We start from the raw sequence: 26,950 nt of genomic DNA, 5'->3' as shown, positions 1-26,950 counted from the left end.
AATGTTTTATTTGCATTATTACTTCAAGAACTCTGCATGTATTTTTGTTGGCGTATCTTTGCAAATGTACCCACAGGATAGATTATTTCAGTTGTAAAATGGTAATTTTATTGCTTATTGGGGAATATCTGTTACAAGTATTTATCAGTGATACATCTGGTATGCAAGTTATTAATTCAACAGGTTTTTTTTTCAAATCTGATTTTTAAAAATCATCTAATATATTCCTTAATTTATATAAATGTTCTACTTGGCTTTAAGCATCTTCCAACATATTGGCTCTTTCAACACCAGTCACTTTGACATTCTCAACTGACTTGCAAAAATTGACATGACTTGGGTAAAAGCCAGATTTAAGGGAAGAGGAGGGCTTTCACCATCTGAAGAAACAAAACTGGCTTTAAAATTTGGCATAGGAGAGAACGTAAAACACATGCAATCAAAATCACCCCTCCATCTCCCCTGGAGTAATTTCTTTGCTTCTTCCCAACAAAATCTAAAGCAGCTTGATGTTATTAATATGGTCACAGTAACTCTATGCTAAGGAATTTTCTAGGCAAGCCCAGAAACATGTCTCTAATCATTTGTGCACATCCCAATGAACAGGTGTTTGAAGGTGGGGATAAGGCGAATACATGCACATTTTTACTATTACTAGAAAATTAAGTCTTCAGGAAATAGTGCCAAAGTAATGTCCCAGCAGAAAAACAGTCAATCAAATGTCAGAATATGCAAGTAAATAAGCTTTCTTTCAAGCATTAACTCCTCCCTCCCTTAAAAAGATCACTTTTAAGATCCACAGCACTTGAGGCCATGCTTAATTCCTAGTATCTTTTCTTAAAAACCAATGCAAGCCTGACAAAAGCAGAGATGAATTCTGCTTGCCTCCACTCAGTTTCCCATATTCACCACCTTTAGGACAAACATTTTTGTACAAATACACTTAGTAGATCTAGCGGCCCATGCCATACAGTCAGGAAGTCCATCCAAAGAGTCTGCCCGCTACCATCACCTGACAGAGCATTTGGTCTAGAAGAAACGGAACTCCTATCACACTAAGAACCCACTTGGCCATGATAAATATTTCTGATTTTGTATATAATATCAGAGTGTATTCTCCATTGGGCTATGGGGCTCAGCAATTTCTTTCATGACAATTAAACTCCACAAACATCTTGTGATCATGTGATATTTCAAACAGAATCAGCTTTTAAATAAAAATAGTGTTTTCACTACTAAAATGTAGATCTAAAATGTATAGGAGAACCCTAATACATTGGACTGAGCCACAGGAAACTGCCAACACTGGACCATTTATGAGCTGTAAAAATGTCAATTCCATAAGATTCAATCTAATCTATAGTTCCAGTACTGGGAAGACTAAAAATAAGCATTGCTGTAATTTTGTATAAATGGCACTGGCCTGGGAGGCAGAAGCTTGAATTTTTTCCTCTCTGCCACTAAGGGCCTAAAAACAGTCATGTTACCTCCTCAGCCTCATTCATTTTGAAAAGAAACATATTAATATTTTGGGTTACTTTTCCTCTTTGACAAAACAAAGAACAAATAACTGACGCATGAATCTAAGGCTCTATAATTAGTTAAGGTGGCTTGAAAGGAAGTTAAGACAGAAGATTAAGGATGGCAGAAAATCAAATCCCTATACTTTGTTTCTCTTTTAAAAATTTGGCCTGGCTTTATTTCATTTGTAAAATATGTTCTTGAACAAAAAGTCTCATTTTCCCAAGACAATGACAATAGCTTCAACTAGTAAACACAGGGAGAAATCAGAAGAATAAAAAAATAGGATAGAATTGAAGATTCAACCTAATGAATATGGAAGACATGTAGCATTTTAGGGCTGAAAGAACTTTGGTGATATCAAGAAATCAATTTTATGCTATGACTTAAAATAAAAGTAAACTATGGGTCTCCTCACTTTAGATCAAGCAGTCTTAACTACAAAAGAGTGGGGCAAAGTTGCTGTTTCACAGTTAATTGAAATTCAGAATTTAGAGAAGACATCGCCCACCAACAAATGTCAAGTAACTCCTCTTTGTGGACCTTGAGATCTTTCATCAGTGAGTCTGTCTTTATCTCTTAATAGTATAAGCTTTGGCCTTCAAAATGTTCTGTTTGTTTGTTTGTTTGTTTGTTTCTAAATTTTATATTCACATAAACCTCTAAAGACAGAGTTGGAAAAGAAGCTAAAATAGCTTTTAAAAAGATAATTAAACAAGTAAAATTACACCAAAAATTACAGATGAGTATAAATAGAACATTTTCCTCAAATCTTTTCTAAATAAGAAAAAAAGGACATTTATTTAAAAATCAAAGATGTAAGTGTTTAAACCACCAGCAGATGGCAGAAGGAGAGGCTGGGAAATTCTCTAACAAAAGAAGGGAAGGACTCAACATGGATTCCCAAATCGGGACTTGAGAACTGCTATGGAGTTGTTTTTCTTTTCTCCTCCTCCAGTCTTTCTTTTACGGAGAAACAGAAATTCTTTTGCTTTACCAATACATCTTCTCTCATTTTAAACTCATTAATTGAAACAGTAAAGAATAAGCTTGGTCCTTTATTCCTCTAAGGATTTCCATTCATAAAAAATTTTAAATGCAAAAATAAATTCATCATATTATGAAAAATAATGTGAGTTCATAAGATTATGAACTTCAGAAAGAAAATGTTTGCTGGTTTCATTTCACTGACATTGTTAACTGAAATATACTTTTTCACCTAAGCTTTATTCACACCCATCTTAGAGAGTTAACCAAGTAAATTCACTAGAAAATACATCCTGGAAAGAGATTAGAAGAACCAAAGTCAAATGGTTTCACAATTTTTTAAAAAGATGTGTTTTTAAAAAGAGGATTTATGTATGCTTTCATGTGGCTACATTAACAAAGAAAAGATATTTGAACAGGTAAAATCTCTTACCATGTAAAGTGAAATATTCTAAATCTGAAATACTAACTCATAGCCTGCCAGACATAACCCCAGGTAAATAAATGAATTAATGACCCACTTAAAAGAGTCACAACCAGAAGGATACCTAATTTCATTACCCACTTTAAAATCTTTCTGCTCTCAAAATCCAATGGGAAATGCCAACCTTACTGCATTTTTTACACATATTTTTTACCAAATAGAACATCCCCTCTGGTTTATGTTAATTTATTAGAACAGCAAATTCCTTCTGCTCTCTACTAATCTGCTCTAATCCTCAGGACATTTCTTTTTTAATCAATTAAAACATTTCTAATTATGAAATGTGTTACGTTACAATGTCTTACGTCATGTGAATTCTTGAAACTTTTTTTCTAGACCAGTTCCGGCCAACAGAACTTTCTTTCAAGTTGGAAATGTTCTGTGTATGTACTCCATCAATATGGTAGCTAATAATGACATGTAGCTACTGAAATGTATCTACATAGTGCAACTAAAGAAATAAAATTTAAATTTAATTTTAATTAATTTAGATAGCCACACATGGCTAGGAAGTACTGTATTAGACAGCACAGTTCTAGATGACAGAATATGCAGTCAGAACTGATTAGGCTGAGTCCTGTAAGTTGGATTGTCCAGAAAAGAAAAATAGCAAGTGAACCTCCTCCCACTTTTCTCCAAGGTCACTTTTTTGGTTCTTTAGTAAAGGGAGCCCATTCAGAGATGAGCTACCAAGGTTGTGTTCTACTTCCCTCTTAGACCTTATAACAAGTAGTTAGATAGATACAAATTGCATCATAACTTTTACTTTTATATGAAGGAGGAAAATAGAGAGATTTTCATAATGGTCAGATGTCAAAATAAAGGAGTAAGTCCAACAGTCACTGAAGTCACTGCCAAATATAACCCTCCACCTAGACAATTTTCCATAATTAAAAGTAACTTATTTTTAAAAAGACAAAATAAGTTTCACTTTTATTTTGAAATTTTGTTTACAGATGACTTATTGCCTTCATCATTTGTAAGCTTTAAAGTTAAACTAGAATCCTATTCCATTTTCTAGAATACAACAGATTCAATTAAAGCAATTATACCATAGAGTAGCAGAACATTAAATACAAAAGGAGAATATAAATTGGCATCTATCCTGGAATTTCTGCCTGGAATAAAATCATTCCAAAAGTTGTGTCAAGTATGTAAGGTCCATGGAAGCAAGGATTTATAATTCTTACTACTGCATTCCCAGCACATAACATGTATCTTCCACAGGTATTTGTTGAAATGAAAAGCATTAGAATGACAGAATAAATTCAATGAATTCATTAATATCTTTATTAACTTAAATTTAAATTAATAGTGAAACAAATTGGAACCAACAAGTTATCAGTGTCAACCAGAATCATTCAATAGGCATTAACAAAGAGTAGGTTTTTCTTCAGTTGAGCTCTACAGAGTTTCAATATAAAACACCAAGCAAGTATATTAACCCAAATAATGGAAAAATCAGTGAAAAAAATTATAAAATAGGGGGGAAAAGGCACAGTAATATGATAATATCAGGTTTTTTTTTGCTTTTAATCATGATTGTTAAGCAAGCAATACAATGATACCTAGTCAGCAACACTTATTCACTGCAAACCAAATGCAAGTCACATGGATAGAAAAGGATGAACAAAATGGAGTCTCCAAGCTTGCAATCTTGCTGGGGCAAAGGGCCACGTAACGGAGCTGGGCCAGGTCAGACCATGCTGTCTCCCATACACAAAAGAAAAAAAAAAGAAAACCAAGCTGGCAGAAGAGAAATTCCAAATAAGTTGCAAAGGCGTTATAAGTGTTGTATAAGCTCAGAGGATGAGAGCTCAGAAGTCTGTGATACCGAGGGAAGTCACGGTAGAGGTAGGGTAGGTATATAACCTGAGTCTAGAAGGGAGAATAAATGTCAAATACAACAAGGATGGAAAAGTGTTTGAGGGGAAGGTGAGGCATGAGGCTGGGCTCAGAGGGAGTTTAAGGACTGGGTACATCTGAGGCTTTGTTAGTTGGAGGTTAGAAGACTCCTTTCAACTTTGATGTCATGTTTTCCTAAGATACATAATCAACCAAGATGTGGATAAAAAGTAACAAGTAAGAGTAACAAATTTAGTATTAACACAATAAATTTTAATTGCCTAAAATAAATACTAAAAAATATTGTCAAGTGCTTGCATGCAACACCTAAAACATCCTGCATGCCGCAAGGAATATAGAAGATCCTGCATGCTGCAATTAAGATCTGGTGCAGCAAAATAAATAAATGAAAATATTTTTTACAAAGAAAACAATTAAAAACTATTGCCAGTCAAGAGAATAAAAAGGTGAATATTATTAAATATTAAAATCTTGCTTCTTTATAATTCTTAACTTATTAATAGCTATATGCAGACTACATCATGAGAAACGCTGGACTGGAAGAAACACAAGCTGGAATCAAGATTGCCGGGAGAAATATCAATAACCTCAGATATGCAGATGACACCACCCTTATGGCAGAAAGTGAAGAACAACTAAAGAGCCTCTTGATGAAAGTGAAAGTGGAGAGTGAAAAAGTTGGCTTAAAGCTCAACCTTCAGAAAACGAAGATCATGGCATCCAGTCCCACCACTTTATGGGAAATAGATGGGGAAACAGTGGAAACAGTGTCAGACTTTATTTTTCTGGGCTCCAAAATCACTGCAGATGGTGACTGCAGCCATGAAATTAAAAGACTCTTACTCCTTGGAAGGAAAGTTATGACCAACCTAGATAGCATATTCAAAAGCAGAGACATTACTTTGCCAACAAAGGTCCGTCTAGTCAAGGCTATGGTTTTTCCTGTGGTCATGTATGGATGTGAGAGTTGGACTGTGAAGAAGGCTGAGCACTGAAGAATTGATGCTTTTGAAGTGTGGGGTTGGAGAAGACTCTTGAGAGTTCCTTGGACTGCAAGGAGATCCAACCAGTCCATTCTGTAGGAGATCAGCCCTGGGATTTCTTTGGAAGGAATGATGCTAAAGCTGAAACTCCAGTACTTTGGCCACCTCATGCAAAGAGTTGACTCATTGGAAAAGACTCTGATGCTGGGAGGGATTGGGGGCAGGAGGAGATGGGGATGACAGAGGATGAGATGGCTGGATGGCATCACTGACTCGATCAATGTGAGTCTGGGTGAACTCCATGAGTTGGTGATGGACAGGGAGGCCTGGCGTGCTGCGATTCATGGGGTCGCAAAGAGTCGGACACGACTGAGCGACTGACCTGATCTGATCTGATTAATAGCTATCTACAACAAATGAGAAGGTAAAAGATTTATGGTCATGAAATGTTTAAGTTTAGATTTATTTAGATTTCTATAAGATCACTTAAGAAATTTATGGAAAAATTATATTTTTCTTTTTCAATGACCCAGAGATATTTCACTCATTCTTCTTTTTTACTTCTCTACTATAAATTTCTTTGTAGAATCCATAAGCAACAAAGTGAAATTTTTAGCGTTTTTCTATGTTTAACAATTTTATATATATTTGCTTAGCTGATTTATCATCTCCCTGGTGGCTCAGACGGTAGAGTGTCTGCCTGCAATGGGGGAGACCTGGGTTCAATCCTTGGGTTGGGAGGATCCCCTGGAGAAGGAAATGGCAAACCACTCCAGTACTCTTGCCTGGAAAATTCCATGGACTGAGGAGCCTGGTAGGCTGCAGTCCATGGGGTCGCAGAGTCGGACACGACTGAGCGACTTCACTAGGCACTAGACTAGGCATCGCATTATCACTACCAGCTTTACTTAGTGTATTAATGACACAGAAGGCAAACTTATCTTGTAAAAAGAAGCAACCAGTGTTAACTGTCCCTCAGATTCCTGATTTATTATTCTATAGAATTAAAAACTTTTTAATATATTCAGGTCTTAACCAGAGTTAAAAGTCAAAATCAGCAGTTTACAGTTTGTAGAAATTTCCTTTCCACATATCTCTGCTCACTTTTAAATTCTGAAACATTTCTTCTGTTTACTGAAATTCTTGTTTGTTAAGTACACAAAATTTTAAATTAACTAAGCATCTCACTAGACCTAGAAACAACCTCAAGGAAATCAGTTACCAAATTCAGAGAAAAAAAATCAGAACCACTAGGAACAGCTGAAGTGTTTAATATACTGTGCAACAGTAACCAATTCAAATTCTAAGCTACCATTGACTGAGATAAGCCTAACAAAACACTGAGTCAGGATTTGTGTGAACTTAAGAATTGTGAAGAAGAAGAAAGAGCATAGTCATTTCCCATTAGATTAACTTTAAAAAAATTCATCTTAAAAGAGCCACAACAGGCAGATAGTTTTGAACGACTGCAAAACTGTTTCCCTGGGTTATAGTCTCCCCACATTCATAAGCGGAAATAGGTTGTTTGAGTCCCGAGACGCTTAAGTCATTTTCTAGTGAGACTGACAAATTCATGCTTGTAGATATTAAGTATTAAGTTTTAGATTTTAGTTTGGCTTGAGAGAAAGAGAAGTAAACAAGAATCAAGTAATTAGATAGGGGCCATAAAAAGATAAAGAGACAAATGCCATGTTAAAAGATCACTAAATGAATCAGGGACATATATGGGACAGACAGACACTCCTGAGATCTACTCATCCACCAAGACGATGCCATTAACATGTTACTAGTAAATCTGATACTTGAGTTATTTTCTCCCAGTGTAAAGATAGGAGAAAAGGCCAACTGCATATAAGTGATCAATACTGAATACCTAGATCTTTTAAGAAACAAGATAAAAATATATTTGCTGACTTACAGATAATGAAACAATAAAAATGTTCATATCTGTCATTTTTAGTTCTGTGTTTAAACACTTTGGAGTAGATACGCAAAAGTGAAAAGAATCCAATTCTTTAAAAATCATTCAATTACTGGAAAAAACTTTCAATTGTGTTCCTACAAATGGACTGAAGGCTACAAAAGCAATCTGCTAGTTTAGCTACAGAACAAATGCAAAGTCATTACGCAGGAGGGTAGGCCATGGGAGTTGCTGGTGTAATCATCTTCCACAAGCCTGCTGCACACTCAGTAAGTAGAAGGGATTATGGAGATGAGTCCACAGGAACTGACCCTACATGCTTATTAAACATGCAATGAATATTCTGCATGCATGCTGGGTATTAAGCAAAAACAATGAAAAATTCAGAAGATGGCCATATGTTAAATACTGCAAATCATACTGAATAAGCTCTATTTATAGTTAAAATTTTCTTTTAGTAGTTTTAGATATAGAGGCATAAAAAGCATTTTAAGGATATAAAACTTGTTACTTTACTAAATATTTATAAAGTGTTAATGTCTTTTTACTTTTAGATTGTATTTATTCATAATGTAATACCTTGTGCTAAGCTTATAACCCTGTAAACAGTTGTGATTTTGGTAGTATTACAATGTCATCCACCTGTACTTGCAGCTTAACTTGTACAACCTGTACAACTACTCAACTGCACTAACAAAATGTCAAGCATCTAGAAGGGAAAGCAGGGGTCAAGTAAGAGTTCTCAAACCTTGTGCTCTCAAATTGTCATCAACTATCCTCTGAAACTTTGACTTTCAAAGTAATTGATGGCAACTATGCACTCCTTGAATATGAAAGTAAAGTCTGGCTCCCTTAGTAAAAAGTCCTCACTAGTTTAGTTACCTGGTTTAAGAATTACTAGCAAATATGTACAAAAGGTAAATAAATCTAATAAAAAGCTACAGGTCTGGAAGACTGATTATAAAACTCTGTAACTTCTCCCTTCATGCTCTGTATTTCAGTGCAGCCAATCTATTCCTTACTTCACCCTCAGCTCCTTTGCCTTCCTCATCCTTCACATCTGTGATCATCAGGTCCCACAGGCTTCCTGCTTCAGGATCTTTCTCCTCTTCCACCATGGCAGGTCAGGCCCACATCATCTTTCACTTGACTCAGTCAACTGCCCTTCACTGGTCTCTGGCAAGTCCATCCTCCGCAAAGTGGCCAAAATCATCTAAGTTGCAAATCTAACCCCTTCTTGATTTTAAATTTTTCAATAGCTTCGCATTTTATACAGGATAAAATTCAAAATTTCAACCTTAGATCTTGTCACAGGGGCGGAACTTAACTACTTTTAGTTCCCTCTGATTTTTTTCCACAGTCCTCCTCTGACCTGAAAACAGCTCTCCTTTTTCCCGTCCTCTCTTGCCTAAAAATCCAAGCCCTCAAGCTCTGCCCAGAGATAAACCTCCCAGAATGTCTTCCTGCTCAGCTCACCGCACTCCCACAATCCTTGGTGTAATTCTAGCATGGGGACGATTGCCCACAGGATAATTTATCTGTTTACAGGTCAAAACTTACGAAGTGACTATGAGCAACTCAAGGGCAGGAGCTGAGACTTAATTTAGTTACGACTGGAACATAAGGGATCAATAAATAGTAGGGATAATGAATGAATGAAGCTAGAGTTATGAACCAAACACAGCATTCTGATACCATTCAGTGGTTGAATTTCACAGCCCCCAAACTGGAGGGAATTTCAGTAAATTCTATTCCAGGGCTAATTCAAATTTAAAAAGTTTTATTTTAAAATAAAACCTTAAGCTCCTTGTACTACTTCTCATATTCTCTACAACAAAGAAAGAAGAAAAAGGAGACACTGCCATAATCTAATCTTAATCCTAATAAAAAAGAAATCTTAAACTTCGGGAAGATTTTAGGACCTCCCCATTTGATTAAAAAAAGAAGTCCTCTCTGTTGAGCCTTCCAATCCCTTAGGGGAGCTGATGAAACCTATACAATAAGCTATATCAGACTACACACCTTGAGTCCAAAGGCAGTATCCTCCGAGGTCAAGACTTCAACCTGAAATCATAAGGAAAAAATAATTTAGGCACTATCAAACACCTTCTTTGAGTCTAGCCACAGACACCAGAGCACAGGCATGGCCTGGAACTAAGAGTTTTGAGAAAGCTGGTATTTGATTTACATCAGGTGTCAAGAGAGTAAGATCTGTGAGTCTCTTCAAGAGTAGGGTATAAATCCAGGTCACTGCCCTGGGTTCCAGTTTTACAATAGGCTGAGCACCAGTCAAATTAATATATTTGCCACCATGTTGAAGTGGTGGTATAAGTTCCTCAAAATGATCTTGGAGGTAGGAGAAATCGTCCTTCTTACTTAAATCACAAGATGTTGCATATACTTTTTGATCTTTCACAGACAGTGATGGGAAAGTTATGCTCTGTAAAGCAATTCCATTGTGCTTTGAAGCTGCTAGTCATTTCTTGTCTCGCTCACATCAGAGTGGGTAGTCCTGAATCTCGGGAATGCTGCAGAGCGAGAGAGTTCCTGAAAGCAACACTCAGGAAAAGGCAGGCAGAGTCTAAGCAACAAGTTGTGAAATGATGGCAAAACTTCAAAACTGCTTATCAGTCTCACACACTAGAAGACAGAGCTCATTAACATGAATTTTAAGAGCAGCGTCTAAAATAAGATGTGTATTGATAATTACAGTTTTTTAAACATAATTATTCAGTCTGGTCTATAAAGTATTTGATGATTAAAGTGCCAGTATATGGTGGAAAAGGGCAAGAAAAGAAAGCAATAGAACAAAGAAGAATATTTTCTTAAGTGTCCAGGGAAGACAGTGGGGGTGGGGCAATAATATCAGACTAGCCTGACTTCACTGTTTATTATTTGCTTTTATTTATTTTTAACTGGAGGATAATTGCTTTACAGTATTGTGCTGGTTTCTGCCATACATCAACATGAATCAGCTACGGTTAGTTTTAAACATCTTAAAATTAGGCATTTGTAGTAGGCACTTAAGTAGAAGACAGAAGGGCCATCCAATGTATCTTGCAATTAAAAAAAAAATTAGCTAGGGGGAGGAAATATAAGATCATTTCAATAAGACTGTCATCCAGCATGAAAGTAAAGGGTCAAAAAAAGAAACAAACTGCTCCCTCCACTTGGTTCACTGAATGTGAGGCTCACCACAACCTGGTGTCTGACAGAGACTGGGGTGTAAAGAAGGAGAAATGCATGACTGGCACTGAGAAGACGAGCAGCCTAGTTTCGATGAAAAAAGTATGTTGCTGATACCAAATGTGATTTTAGGATAAAGACTGAATATTGGATAAGTACAGCATGAAATCAATATGAGAGTCACTGACAGCTTGTCTGTTTACACTTAACTTTTCAAAGCTAACTGTCAGACTTAGAGACTAGATCTTATTTCAGACTTTAAGAAAACAAAAAGGGGAGGGGGGGTTCAGTTATTTGCAATTTACATTTGTTTCATTTTCCTAAGTTGGGCCTTTCACAACACTAGTTACTAACCCCAAACATTTTTACATTAAAGCTTCTAATCAACATTTGGAGACTTTAGTTAAAGGAAAGAACAAGCAACAAATTCACCAAGTCTTAGGTACTTAGCTACATAATATGACATTTACTCTTGAATTATATACATACTTCATATCTGAATACCTCAGTGTTAGGTACACTCACTCTTGATTTGATATTTTAATATGAATAGAATTGTTTTTAAAAAACATATATGTTTAAATCTGCAAAAACCATATCCAGAGTGAGTTCTGCATTTGCTTAAGAAAGAAAATTCTATAGCAAATAGAAATTTGTATAAAGATATGGCTTCAATATATATGACAACCTGAGATGACAGCAAACCAAAGCTTTCAAGCAGAAATTCAGGAACCCTCCAAGAAGCTTTGTCAGTAGATAAGAGACTTTGGGGATTGGTGTAAGGGGGTGGATCTCAAAAGTCAGCCTCATCCTCCACCCTAGTCAGGAGGCCTCAACATGATGTTCTGAAATTCCTAAGTATGAACTAGTTTAATTAAAGCAAATTTTAAAAATTTATGGTTTGTTCAAAAGCACTATGGTTTAAATACATATGCACTTTAGTTCAGTATCCTTTATATTATCTGTTTCTATAAGATTTCAATTGTAATACCTATAAAAAACAGCTGATTTTTAAAACACGAGATTAATTTTAATTTAATAAAAAAGAAAGATTAAATTTAAATAGATTTAATTTAATAATAATAAACCAAAGGTTTTCATGCTGTTTCTAAGAGTATTTTTTACCTAAGTTGGAAGGAATCCCCCTCTAGTGGGAGTAAGGGAGTATTTCAGCCTTTACACATGATTTTCAGCTGGCAGTAATTAAATTTCACTCTCAACAGAAATCAGCTAAGCTTTCTGGTTCTTTTATAATAAATTTCAATCTTGTAAAAACAAAAATAAGATAAGTATTTTCTATTGCACAAGCCTAACACCTATAATTCCTATACAAAGCCAGAAGTAGATTTGTGCTTGTATGATGGGAGTTAAGTTATTATACAACCATCATCAGCAAATTTATATTGGCTATAAAGTAGTCTCAATTTTAAGTTAAAATAAGAATGTACAACTGAAAAAATCAGTACATTCTCAGTGTAAAGATTTAAGAATGTAGTGGGAGGACAGAGTGCTGACTGTCTGCATTTACCTTACTCATTAACATAGACTTTCTGGATATTTATTGGATGTTAGGCATGTACTCACTACTGTATGAGATAAAAAGCGAGTTTCACTAAGATATTATTACCTGGATGAAATCTATTTAAATATTCACTTTAAAAATAAATTCAAATTCAGAAATGACTAGACGAGATCGCTCATGGTGTCATTTTTCTCTTTAATCTTCAGTTTAGGGAGACTTGTGGCTCAGCTGGTTCAGAATCCGCCTGCAATGCGCGAGACCTGGGTTCGATTCTTGGGTTGGGAAGGTTCCCCTGGAGAAGTTAAAGATTACCCACTCCAGTATTCTGACCTGGGGAATTCCCATGGGGTCACAAAGAGTCAGACACAACTGAGTGACTTTTACTTCAGATCAGTCGCTCAGTTGTGTCCGACTCTTTGCGACCCCATGAACCGCAGCACGCCAGGCCTCCCTGTCCATCACCAACTCCCAGAGTTCACTGAGACTCACGTCAATCGAGTCAGTGATGCCATCCAGCCATCTCATCCTCTGTCGTCCCCTTCTCCTCTTGCCCCCAGTCCCTCCCAGCATGAGTCTTTTCCAATGAGCCAACTCTTTGCATGAGGTGGCCAAAGTACTGGCAGTATTATAAAATCATCAAGAAAAAGGTCACAGGTTTATCTAAATTAAAATTAGGATGTGATACTCAATGTTCTCCTTCTCCATACAGATGCTATAACAAGTGCAAAGATAACTCAATACCATAATGAGAAGCATACGTGACAACACTGGGAGAGAGAACTTCTCAAGGGGTCTTGAGGTATAAGGTATGAAGGGATCTGTGTGGGCATCCTACGTGGCTCAGATGGTAAAGAACCTGCAACATACAAGAGGCGGGTTCCATCCCTGGGTCTGGAAGATCCCCTGGAGAAGGAAATGGCAACCCACTCCAGTATTCTTGCCTGGAGAATCTCATGGATGGAGGAGACTGGCAGACTACAGTCCACTGGATGACAAAGAGTTGGACATGACTGAAGTGACTGAGCACGCATGTGTGGGCTAACAAAGCAGAGACTTCCTAAGTACAGGATGAGGCCCTTTCCATTAAACTGTGCTTCTTTCAGATGATGCTACAATCAACACTTTATAACATGACTGCCTAAAAGGATTCCATTTGTAGAGAATTTCTAAAATCACTGTGGAAATTCAATCTGCAAAGTTCAGAAGCAGCTACACCATTCATAGTTCTTTCATTCTAATCAAGCAAAAAGCCTTCATTCAATTGGCTTTTCTCTCTTCCAATTACTCTAACAAGCCCTCCCTCTGCCAAAATTAAAATAAAACACTTTAATTTCCAATCATTCTATTAAGAAAATAGGGAAAATGTGAATTCATGAATTTGGAAGTAGCAGTGGTTGTACCCTACCCCTTCTTAATCACTTTCAAAGCCCTTTCTACACCTCTAAAGCAGAAAAAAACAAATATCTAGCAGCATTTTCACATATACATCACTATATTTAAGACTGATAACCAACAAGGACCTACTATACAGCACAAGGAAGTCTGCACAGTATTCTGTAATAACCTAAATGGGAAAAGAATTTGAAAAAGAATAGATACATATATATGTAAAAAAATAAAACTGCCCAAAACTATGTTCTGTTTTATAAGAAAAAGAAAATATTTTAAAATCAGGCTCACACTATCACAAAAAGTAAGGGAACAAATGATGATGATTTATGGTCACACACAGATTCTTCCTCACAATTAATGGAATGCAAATTAAAACTTACATTATTTTATTTTCTCACCACAGATTACCAAAGATTAAAAACTAAGATGTTAATAATATTGACAATGATGTGAGAAATCACTCAGATCATGGCCTTATACTAATAAGAACATATACTGAAATAAAGCTCAGTCACACAGAGTCGGACACAACTGAAGCGACTTAGCAGCAGCAGCAGCAGCAACATCCACCAAAATGTGTATGCATGTGATTAGGTGTTAGCCCAACAATTCCAGGATATCCAAGCATAAAAACAAAGATATACAAAGTTGCTTACCAAAGTTATCTGTAACAGGAAAAAGCTGAATACAACCATCCACAAAATGTTTACCAATAAGGGGATTTAATAACTTCTCATGCAGCTAAGCCTCGGAAAAGGCAATGGCAACCCACTCCAGTACTCTTGCCTGGAAAATCCCATGGACAGAGGAGCCTGGTAGGCTGCAGTCCATGGGGTCGCGAAGAGTTGGACACGACTGAGCGACTTCACTTTCACTTTTCACTTTCATGCATCGGAGAAGGAAATGGCAACCCACTCCAGTGTTCTTGCCTGGAGAATCCCAGGGACAGGGGAGCCTGGTGGGCTGCCGTCTCTGGGGTTGCACAGAGTCAGACACAACTAAAGCGACTTGGAGGCAGCAGCAGCAGCAGCTGCAGCATGCAGCTAAGCCTAGAATATTATACTGCTGTTAAAAGGAGGCGAATCTATCTGTGTAGATAAGGAAAATTTTCCATGATGTCATATGAAGTGAAAAGAATCAGAACAGTGTACACTCTAATATCTGTGTTATGAGATTCAGCTATATGACTGATAGACTATTTTGAAAAGATATGCAAGAAACACTTTAGTGACTACCTCAAGGAAGAGACCTTTTTTCACTGTATTTTGTCTCACAATATAATAAGAAATTTTTTCCACCAATACATGTGTTTTTCTTATTCAATTTAAAGGAATTAGTTAATAAAATATGCAAATGATAACATTAAAAAGCATTCAATAAATTATTCAATGTCAGTAATAACCATAGAAATGTAAGTAAAAGTCTTATTCAATGCCTGTGTGTACAACTAGAACCCTTAACATCTGTGTGTGTGTGTGTGTGTTTGCCTGCTCAGCTGCCTCAGTCGTGTCCAACTCTTAGCGATTCTACGGACTGTAGCTCACCAGGCTCCTCTGTCCATGGGGATTCTCCAGGCAGGAATACTGGAGTGGGTTTCTCTAGGGGATCTTCCCAGCCCAGGGATCGAACCAACGTCTTCTGCATTGTAGCCAGATTCTTTACCGCAGAGCCAGCAGGAAGCCCCAATACCTGTGATGGGTATGTAAATAAGACTAGCCTTCCCAGAATATTAAGTATGTATGCTGCTTCGCTTTAGTCATGTCCGACTCTGTGCGAACCCGTAGACGGCAGCCCATCAGGCTCCCCTGTCCCTGGGATTCTCCAGGTAAGAACACTGGAGTGGGTTGCCATTTCCTTCTCGAATTAAGTACGTATAGTACATCTTTATTTAAAATAAAGACAAATTAGAAAAAAGCATAAACATAGGGAATGGTTAACGTATAATATATATGAAGTATAATATATTTATATGATATATGTTACATAATTTACCATGAAAGTGAAAGTGAAGTCGCTCAGTCATGTCTGACTCTTTTCAACCCCATGGACTGTAGCCTACCAGGCTTCTCTGTCCATGGAATTTTCCAGGCAAGAATACTGGAGTGGGTTGCCATTTACATTAACATAGATAATATGATATATTCATTACATAATCATGAATAACTCAGCTTTCAAGAAATAGTTTATAAATGCTTTAAACATGTTAAAATTTAAAAGTAGGATTAAAAACAGAAACTTGATATTATAAATATTTAAATCTATTCATTTGTTCCCTCCATGCCTTCTAGAATATGTGCCATGCTGGGAAATATCCTGCTTATTCCAGACTTTATAATATTTCTTCATGCTTTCTTTTAATACATTCCACTTTATATTTTTTACATTTAAATATTTGATCTATCTGTAATTTATTTTGAAATAACAAGGGGAAGAGATGACTCAGCTTTAATTTTCCTTTAAATAACTGTGATACAGAATAATTCATTATTTTCTCCAGTGATCATATATACCATAGCTTTACCATGAAAATGAAAGTGAAGTCGCTCAGTCATGTCCGACTCTTTCCGACCCCATGGACTGTAGCCTACCAGGCTTCTCTGTCCATGGAATTTTCCAGGCAAGAATACTGGAGTGGGCTGCCATTTACATTAACATAATTCCAGGTAGGGATGAGAAAAATAAAATTATCCATGGCTCATTCAACCCAAAGGCAGGTGGAAGTGAGAGGAGAAGAATCTGATGCAATCTGCAATCACAATATTTGTCCACAGGTAAATTACTAAGAATTCAGATGCTTTAAAAAAATAATTTTTGCCTCGATTGATGTTTAAGGGGTAAAAATACTAAAGAGTGCTATGTCTCCTTTGGTTTATCCAAAAAGACCAATATACCAACTAGAACAATTATACACAGTTTTACCCAAAAGAAGGAGAAGCAGACATTAATAAGCAAATTCATTTCCAAATTTGCTGCAGGATTTATGACAATTTAGACTATAGGAAGAGCCCGCTGTCCCCCACCTTTCTTCTTCTCCCTCTCACATAAGCACACAGACAGCTCACACTGGGTGGCAAAGGTTTAATTTTAGCAAGCAAAGAATCTGTTTTGCTTTTTTAAATACAGTTACTATTATTACCACTATTATCATTTACTTTTTTGTAGTCTATTTAAAAAATGAACACTTAAGACATGTAAAACCCTGGTAGCATTCTTCTCTTATTATTCTCCTCATTCTCCTTATTAGCATGTACAGGCCACATGACAGCCCAAGGCCACAGCTTGCAGAAACTGCTAGGTGTTCGGTTAGCTGGTAATAGAACTCACAATGATGCCTTCTACTGTTAAGTGCTCTTAGTAGAACAACCATTCTCTGAATGCATTTAAAATTAGCTAAAAACTTATACCTATATAGGAAACCAATAAATATTAATAACAATGGTACATTTCATATGCAACCAAAAATCATTTCTGTTCTACTTAATACAGTGTGCACTACAATTTGAAGGCAAATGACAGATATGTTATAATTATACTTTTCACTGCACGTGTTATGTTCACAGTGTCTTCTATACTAGAATGTTAGCTGTATCTTCATATCTAGGCTGTTACGTTTAAAACAAAGGTTGTGAACATGTGGTCACACTCCCCTTTCTAGCTATGTTCTCTGACTGGGTGAGGATGCCTTCACTTGAGATTCTCAAAGCGGTCACAAACTCATGATATGGCTCAGAGAAAACAGACCTTGAGTACAGAAGAGGGTGCAAAAATAGCCATCACTATGCAGGTGGAGTCAATTTCTCAAATCCTTTAGTCTGGGCTGGATATGTGATTTGCCTGGATCAACAGAATACAGCAACAGAAAGCAAAGTGTACCACTTCCAAGTCTAAGATTCAAGAGGCAATGCCTACTTTTAGCCAGCCTCTTGGAAGTCAACCAGCGCATGCTAGTTAGTCGGCGGATAAGAGACATATGGTTCTGTTACCATGTCACCCTAGCCATGAGCCAGTCAACTTCAAGAAGCAGAGACAGCCATTTAGCAGATCAGTATAGCTAACAGAAGAGAGGAGAATGAGACCAGCAGAAACCAGGAGAACTACCCAGGCCAGACTGGCAAACTGAAGAATCAAGAGCTAAAGAAGTGTCGGTTGCTCTGAGCACTAAGCTACCGGTTGGTCTGTTCCGTAGCACAATTAACTAAGGCTCTCAGGTGTCATATACCTACGGGTTGAGTTCCAGGCTAGAACATTAAATACAACAGGCAGTTCTGAAAGTGCTTACAGTGTCTACACAGGCAAGTCCCTCCTCCACCTCCACTCTCTATTTGAAACCTCTCAAGACCATAAAACGCTCAGTCCACAAGAAGCTCAACAGAGTGGCTCCTGCCTGCCTCTCTGATCCCCAGTCCTGACACTCTCCTCCACACACAACGTTCCACCTAAGCTGGCTTCCTTTCTGTTCTTCAAAATGGCCCTCTCTTACCTCAGAGCCTGTGCGCTTGCTGTTCCCACCTCCTGGAACGCTGTGCTATCAGATCTACCACTGGTTCCTTCAAATCCTCACACCTTAGTTTAAAGGTTCTCTCCTAAAAGAGCTCTTCTCCCTCTCTAGTGTCACCACCTGAAATTTCCTTGTTTATCCCTTTGCTGAATGTAACCTTCACAAGAGTAAGGACTTTGCACATGTCATTCACTGTTGTAAGTTTTTTATCCAGAAAAAAACATCTGACATGGAGAAGAAGCCCCTGAAATAATTGTTGAGCAAATAAGTAGGTATGAATGAATGTATTGAGGACTGTAACAAAATGAAAATATGAATACATGTTTATATACCACAATTTGATATAGCTCCATGTCACAAGTGTAAGATCTATCAAGATTGAAAACATCCTCCACCTTATATAAATACGGAAGTTAAAGTCTATGTACCATCTAGGTGACAATATACATACTTATATGACACACTAGTGTTATTAAAAAGTCAAAATCCAGTTTTACTATATATAATGATGGTATGTAAGCATTTGATGTATTTATCTCTCTGAATGTGAAGGGACAGTGAAAATCGCTTAGCCGTGTCTGACTCTCTGTGACCCCATGGATTATACAGTTCATGGAATTCTTCAGGCCAGAACACTTAGAGTGGGTAGTCTTTCCCTTCTCCAAGGGAATCTTTCCAACCCAGGGATCGAACTCACATCTTCCACACTGCAAGCGGATCCTTTACCAGCTGAGCCATAAGGGAAGCCCAAGAATACTGGAGTGGGTAGCCTATTCCTTTTCCAGATGATCTTCCTGGCCCAGCAACTGAACTGGGGACTCCTGCATTGCAAGTGGATTTTTGCCAACTGAGCTCTCAGGTAAGCTCTTTGTCTCTCTGGTCAAGAGTAAATTTTAATTTCCTTTAAAAGGATTAAATTTTAAAATTGATGGCAATAAAGTAAGAACACTGCTCAAAGACAGATATTTTATCCCTATTCTTGAATTAAAATGTAATCATTCTTTTAGAATTGTACTGAGAATGACTATAGTAAATATTTCATAAAGAACACAGTTTATAATATTTTCAAATTTAATTTTTAAATAAGTTTTGGTAAAATTTGAGCTCTGTACTTAAGTGGGTTGACCACAGCACAGCATATGGTAGGAATGCCCTACCTCATGTGGCAGGTCATCACTTGAAGGATACTGACAGAGATGCATTCTATAGAAGAATAAGGTTTAAATGGTCCCAAGACCATGCTTACTCTACAGGGGGTCTCCTTGAGATCAAAGAGTACAATAGGTGCCCAAGTGTAACTCTACCAGTTACAGGACAGACAGATTTATAGATCTGGGGCTATCCCAGGAGAAATCACATGATATAACAGTTAATCATTTTTACACTCAGTGTTTATCAAGAAATATGGACTATGGAATTATAAAAGAATAGACCTATATATATATTCAAGATTTCCTTTGGCTTTTTCTAATGCAATAAGTGTATATAAATAATGTAAATTTGTAAACAAAACTTCTGAAACAGGTCATACTCTCAATAAAAGCAATGCTTTAATATTTACTTTAGATCTTTTTGCAAAGTGTATTTTATTAATGTAGAAAATATATCTACAGTAAAACACTAATTATTCACCACATTAGCACTTCTTTCTGATTGCTTTTCCTATATTCTTCAAGTTAACATCTTATCTTTTTTAAATAAGATTTTCTACACAATTGTCCTTAAGTTCTAGGAGATGTGATGAAGAAAAATATAAAAGCAGTTCAGGTGTTAGTTTTTCTAGACTTTATAGCAATTTAAATACTATTATCTCATCTTACATTGTGTCATATTCTTTTTGAATTGTTATAATTCAATGCAGTTTTAAGCAATACTTCCCTGTTTAAATAAGTATCTACTCATTCATACATAACTGATATAAAAAGTTTATCAAATTTACTACAGTCTGAGAAATTTAAATGCACTAAAAACATAAGCCAAAAATATAAACTCTTTTCTTCATTTTAATTTCGTAAAGAGGAAAATTAATTTTTAAAAATGACTGAATACATCTACTAAAATAAAAGTTAAAAATTTAGCAAAAGTACTGTTTGACCATACTTAACCCTCTCTTCCAGTCCTGCCCACCATTAAGATCAAACTCAGAAAAGAAAGTTGAAAACTGTTATACAATTATTATTCAAAAGAGGTGCTGTAGACACATAGGCTGCGGAGACCCACAAATAAAGCATTTGTAAAAGTTAACCACTCTGCCTGGGGTAGCAGATTCAACAAAGATGATTTTAACTGATTAGATGAGAATGAAAGGTATTTTCAAAACAAAAATATTTGAAGGTCAACAAATTAAACTTTTATCACTGCTTCCATAGGACTGCTTATACAGTATTAATTTGACTGCCAGCCACCAGCTTCTTTTTCTGCTGCCCTCTTTCCTGTCTGCATGTTCCTAGCCCCCTCACTCCATCACCAGGATCTGCATGTGCAAAAAATGAAATATGAAAAAACATCTATTTACCTTAAAATACTTCTAAAAAGTAGATTGGTCTAAAAAATATTGGAATAGTGATTACAATCAGACTTCTATCACAGTGTATCTTTCAGATCAGATCAGATCAGATCAGATCAGTAGCTCAGTCGTGTCCGACTCTTTGCGACCCCATGAATCGCAGCACGCCAGGCCTCCCTGTCCAACACCAACTCCCGGAGTTCACTCAAACTCACGTCGATCGAGTCAGTGATGCCATCCAGCCATCTCATCCTCTGTCGTCCCCTTCTCCTCTTGCCCCCAATCCCTCCCAGCATCAGAGTCCTTTCCAATGAGTCAACTCTTCGCATGAAGTGGCCAAAGTACTGGAGTTTCAGCTTTAGCATCATTTCTTCCAAAAAAATCCCAGGGCTGATCTCCTTCAGAATGGACTGGTTGAATCTCCTTGCAGTCCAAGGAACTCTCAAGAGTCTTCTCCAACAACAAAGTGAAAAAGCATCAATTCTTCAGCGCTCAGCCTTCTTCACAGTCCAACTCTCACATCCATACATGACCACAGGAAAAACCATAGCCTTGACTAGACGAACCTTTGTTGGCAAAGTAATGCCTCTGCTTTTGAATATGCTATCTAGGTTGGTCATAACTTTCCTTCCAAGGAGTAAGCGTCTTTTAATTTCATGGCTGCAGTCACCATCTGCAGTGATTTTGGAGCCCAGAAAAATAAAGTCTGACACTGTTTCCACTGTTTCCCCATCTATTTCCCATGAAGTGATGGGACTGGATGCCATGATCTTCGTTTTCTGAATGTTGAGCTTTAAGTGTATCTTTAAGGTCTTTCAAAATATAAACTGTTTAAGACTATCTTGATTATCATATTGGAACAGAAAGATAATTCAACCAAAGAGAAAGAAGAGAATGTAAGGTTCAGTATACTTAAATTGAGACACAAGCCTTAACTTTTACCTTAAAACTAACTCTTGTTTAGATGGGACTTATTTTAAAGAATCTACCTACTTAATTCGGTAAAACTAGTAACTGCACAACTAAGACATCTTTAGAAAAGACATCACTTTTTAATTCTTTTCATCATTATCTAAAGTGCTATTAGTCCAAGACGAATTTGTCGACACCAATCATGTCACCTCAATTGTTCTCTCACATAAACTGCTTAAGATATTCTAATGTGCAAAGGGCAACAATAGTAAAAAAAAAAAAAAAAAAAAAAATTTAAGCAAAGAGTAGAAGTATGTGAAGGAAACTGAGGTTAGTACAGGAAGTTCTGACAGAGGCAAACTGAGGGGGTGGAGGGGGGAAGAGTTGAAGTTTTCAAGGCAAGCAACTAACAGCATACCACTATTCCTGTCTACCCGGTCTTTCTCTCCCCGAAACAAGAATATTGTCTAGAAAAACACTGCACAAGAAGAAGAGGAAGTCTTCAAAGACAGGTATTAGTTGTGTGAAAAAGCTTTGCTACCAAGTTTACTTTCATGCCTTTTTGAGTTCAAAACTATTCAATATTAATCTTCTATAATAAAGGGCCATAGAGGCCTTGTCTCTAAAGAATCTCTAATCTTAAAAAAATGTTGGTAATTCAAGACATGGGCATTTCGGTGCAGAAAAATGTCAGGGAGGAGATAATTACAAACCCTCATCTGCTCACTGAAGAGCTGAATGCCTGAGGACACAGGCTCAGGTTAGACTGGAAACAACCAACAGAAACATGAAAAGACACAGCTTAGAAACAGACTGACCCAGAGGAGAAGGAAGATACCACACTTGTTAGTGACACTCTCATCACTACTTCATGTCAGGGACACATCTTGATATAAATAATAAAGTCACTTTCTAAAATACTGGTGGCATATGATTAGAGTACTCTCTGGAAGAATAAATTTGTTGTTTCTTGTTTTAGTCACTAAGTTGTGTCCGACTCTCTCACGATCCCATGGACTACAGCCTGTCAGGCTTCTCTGTCTACGGGATTTTCCAGGCAGGAATACAGGAGTGGATTGGCCATTTCCTTCTCCAGGGGATCTTCCTGACCCAGGGATTGAACTCGTGTATCCTGCATTGGCAGGTGGATTCTTTACCACTGCCACACCAGGAAAGAATAAATTATCAAAGAGGAATCCTCTGGTTCTACCATAAACAGTAGTATCATATGGCAAAAGAAAACATGAGCAATTTCTTTAAAACCATGGGATTCAACCATGAGAACTGATTTTTGAAAAGTAATCTACTGCAGCAAAATAATAAGGTAGTCTTACAACATGATTCAGAAATCCCACTTCTATGCATTTACTTAAGAGAGGTGAAAACATGTTCCCCTGAAGACCTGTATAGACTATTTAGAGAGGCTTTACTCAAAACTGTCAAAAGCTGCAAACAATCCAAATGTCTATCAACTAGTGCATGGATAAACGAAATTTCAGACTATATCCATACAATGGAAAACTACTCACCAATAAAAAAGGAACTGACTACTGATATAAGCAACAAGACGGATGCATCACAAATGTATTGTACTAATACGTAAAAGAAGCTAAAGCCAGACTCAAAAGGCTGCCTACTATGAGCTTCCATTTCTATGACATTCTGGAAAAGGCAAAACTTTCAAGAAAGCAAACAGATCAGTGATTGCCAGGAGCTGGGTGACCCCGGAGGACCACAGTGGAACTCTGGGGTGATGGAAAACTTCCATTAAAAATGTTCTAAGGTTCTACTAGAGTACTATTCTTCACATATCATCATAATAGTTAATGGTACTCAGAAAATGTTACCATTTCCAAATATGCAGATAAGAACTAAAATAATATTCCAGAAAGCCATCCTCAAAACACCTGTGATTTTCATTGTAGAGTGTATCTTTTTTCTCTTTTGATAAAGTGTTCCAGATCATACGACTGAAATTTTCAGGTGATAATTTCTACAGATTTTTGCATGATTTGGAGTTAGCTAGATTCTTCTTGTGGTAGGGGAAATTTGAGGTTTTTGAAATGTTCTGGTCAGGCAGAAATAACTTTAGGTTAGTTTTTTAAAACAAAAACGGGATTGTGTTTCTAATGAAAATTTTTGATATTTAATACAATTGCATATAAGTTTGAATCTCAACATGACAACCAGCAAATCAACTTAAAATCAAAAGTACAGCCAACACTGAAGTTAAAGTATTATGTACAAGTTCAGATAAGAACGGTATACAATCTTCAGATATGAAGTATAACACTTAACCTCTTCGTAACAGTACCTATAGCTCAGAAATTCTGAATTCAGTTTCCAAAATTAAAATCTTAAAAAAAAACCAAACACCTCTTAAAGGGCCACATGTTAATGCTTATTTTGTAATCCAGCTCCAGTAACTCTAGGAGATATGTTGAGAAAATTCAGAGTTACTGAGATTACACCATGAAACTACTTTCTACTTATAAAGTACTCAAAAGCTTGAAATACAGTCTCAAGTGTGAAAAGCTTGATTTTTAATGTATGAAATATTACTCTTGGTAGGCCCTTTCAACACTGTTAAATTAAGCAGGCTCAGTTTTATTCATACAAAGTCTTCAGCTTTTTAAACAAAAACGAAGTCTCTGAAATTAAAAATGTACAACCAAACTTAAAATTAATCAGTCAAACAAAAAAATAGCTATTTGGCAACCAGGAAAAAATTTGCCCCCCTCCCTCTTAGTAAGTCTGGGGATATTTGACAATGTCTAGCAACATTTTTCGGAGAAGGCAATGGCACCCCACTCCAGTACTCTTGCCTGGAAAATCCCATGGACGGAGGAGCCTGGAAGGCTGCAGTCCATGGGGTCGCTGACGGTTGGACATGACTGAGCGACTTCACTTTCACTTTTCACTTTCATGCATTGGAGAAGGAAATGGCAACCCACTCCAGTGTTCTTGCCTTGAGAAATCCCAGAGACGGCGGAGCCTGGTGGGCTGCCGTCTATGGGATCACACAGAGTCGGACACGACTGAAGTGACTTAGCAGCAGCAGCAGCAGCATTTTTGGTCATTACAATGGGGGTTAGGATGGGGTCTGCTCCTGGTAGCTCATGGTTCTGCAATGAATAATATAGTCCTTTTACACCAGTCAATTATCTGGCCGAAAATGCCAGTGGTACCGAGGTTAGAATCCCTGGTCTAGATGGGAAATTCCAGTAACTGATATTAAGGAGCATGAGCACAGGAGGAAAAACCATGATTCAAATCTTGATTTTATTAACAGGAATACAAACAGTGTTTGGGACGAAAGCCACTTCAATTGCTGGAACAGTTAAACTGCATTATCATCATATTCATGACAGAGGGCTATGGAGCCAAGGTTTCCACAGAGCAGTGGTTTTAGTACTGCTGAAGTAAAATGCTATAAAACAAATTTCTTCCAGAAAGAAGATCACAAGCTCAGTGACAACTCTGCACAGGTGGATAAACTTACTCATACAATATGTGAGCTCAATGCCATGTTTTATTAAAAAAAAAAAAAAAAAAAAGGAGAGTTGTTACCAATTAATACAAATTCACCTATTCTGTAAAATGGGGAAATGGGTAAAAGTCAAAAGTAAAAATAAACTGAGATAGCTAAGGCCTGTAAACATATGTACATGCAGGTGTGTGTACGTTCACATGCATGTATATATATCTTAGATCTAAAACCTAAATGCAAGATTAGTCAAATCAGACATTTGCTTGAACTCTCACTTAAATCTATTATTTGCTTTAAGACTCCCTTCGAAAAATCTGGAGGAGTAATACTCACACTAGGATACTAGAGAGGCAAAGTATAATTTCATAGTTTGCTACAAACCGGGCAAATGCTCAGAGCAAACAGAAACAAACTTGCAGAGAGTGGGCATAAATGATTATCCAAATAGGTATGTCTTTTGTGCTGATACTTAACTGTGTTGTTGCTGCTGCTGCTGCTAAGTCGCTTCAGTCATATCCGACTCTGTGAGACCCCACAGATGGCAGCCCACCAGGCTCCCCCGTCCCTGGGATTCTCCAGACAAGAACACTGGAGTGGGTTGCCAGTTCCTTTTCCAATGCATGAAAGTGAAAAGTGAAAGTGAAGTTGCTCAGTCGTGTCGGACCCTCAGCGACCCCATGGACTGCAGCCTTCCAGGCTCCTCCGTCCATGGGATTTTCAGGCAAGAGTTTTGGAGTGAGGTGCCATCGCCTTCTCCAACTTAATTGTGTTAGGATTTTTGAAACCAAGACTTTATGATTAACAACAGAATGGTAACTTCTAAATAAAGTTTGATGTACCTATAATTTCAGATGTATTTTTACCGATGGGATTAGGGAGTAATCCACCCAGGGTTGCCTTTCTGTTGGGGCTTGCTTGATGGCTCAGATGGTAGACCCAGGTTGGATCCCTGGGCGGGAAGATCCCCTGGAGAAGGGAATGGCAACCCACTCCGGTATTCTTTCCTGGAGTATCCCATTGACAGAAGATACAGTCCATGGGGTCACAAAGAATCAGACAGGACTGGGCGACCCAACACTTTCACTTTCATGTAACCAAGGAATATGCTGCTGGGAGGATGTGAAAGCAGCGAAATTGTTTTTTATTCAATTCATGTTATATCATTTTAAAATTCCATCAACTTATATGAAAGGGTTCATTTTGTTGTCTTTTGCAATTATGGATATCATTTTTGAGATATATAGAAATTAAGCCTGTCCATTAATTCAATATCCACAAAGTCAGAGAGTTAAAAAGCTTGTCAACTCAAAATTAATTTACCAGAACCACTATTACACAAGACTGTAGCTCAAAATCTAAAAAGAGCTGTTATCATGACCTACTGATGATCACCAATAAAGGCTTAACACTATGCTGTGAGGAGGTGTTCAACAGCATACTCTAGTATATTACTCATTCCTTTTAACAAAATACTTGAAAAATATTTGATCTTAATTTAAAAGGGAACTGGCAAATGTCATATGGAGGCAACTATGATCAAAGTTAGAAACATCCCTGCTAGGATTCTAGCAGTTTTTACAAAATCTCATTTGTATACACAATGCAAGGAAAAATATTATACATATTCATCTGCCACAATAAACATAACAGTATAAGGCATAAAAGCAAATGGAAGGTTAATA

General features: G+C 37.1%; 1 protein-coding gene across 3 annotated transcripts in view; it reads right to left on the bottom strand.

Annotated features, from left to right (window-relative positions):
- ARID1B (AT-rich interaction domain 1B) overlaps nt 1–26,950 on the bottom strand; it is a 435,546-nt gene that overhangs the window by 166,734 nt on the left and 241,862 nt on the right. For 2 of the 3 annotated variants that reach the window (XM_055536066.1, XM_055536067.1), the window contains exon 5: nt 9,785–9,826. The exons of the other annotated variant lie outside the window; for it this stretch is intronic. In XM_055536066.1, the coding sequence (XP_055392041.1) occupies nt 9,785–9,826 (42 nt within the window). The remainder of the gene's footprint in view (nt 1–9,784; nt 9,827–26,950) is intronic. 3 annotated transcript variants of the gene reach the window in all.

This window comes from Bubalus kerabau, chromosome 9 (genome assembly GCF_029407905.1).
Source record: "Bubalus kerabau isolate K-KA32 ecotype Philippines breed swamp buffalo chromosome 9, PCC_UOA_SB_1v2, whole genome shotgun sequence".
In the NCBI taxonomy this organism is placed as follows: domain Eukaryota; kingdom Metazoa; phylum Chordata; class Mammalia; order Artiodactyla; family Bovidae; genus Bubalus; species Bubalus kerabau.
This window is presented reverse-complemented; position numbering and strand designations above follow the sequence as displayed.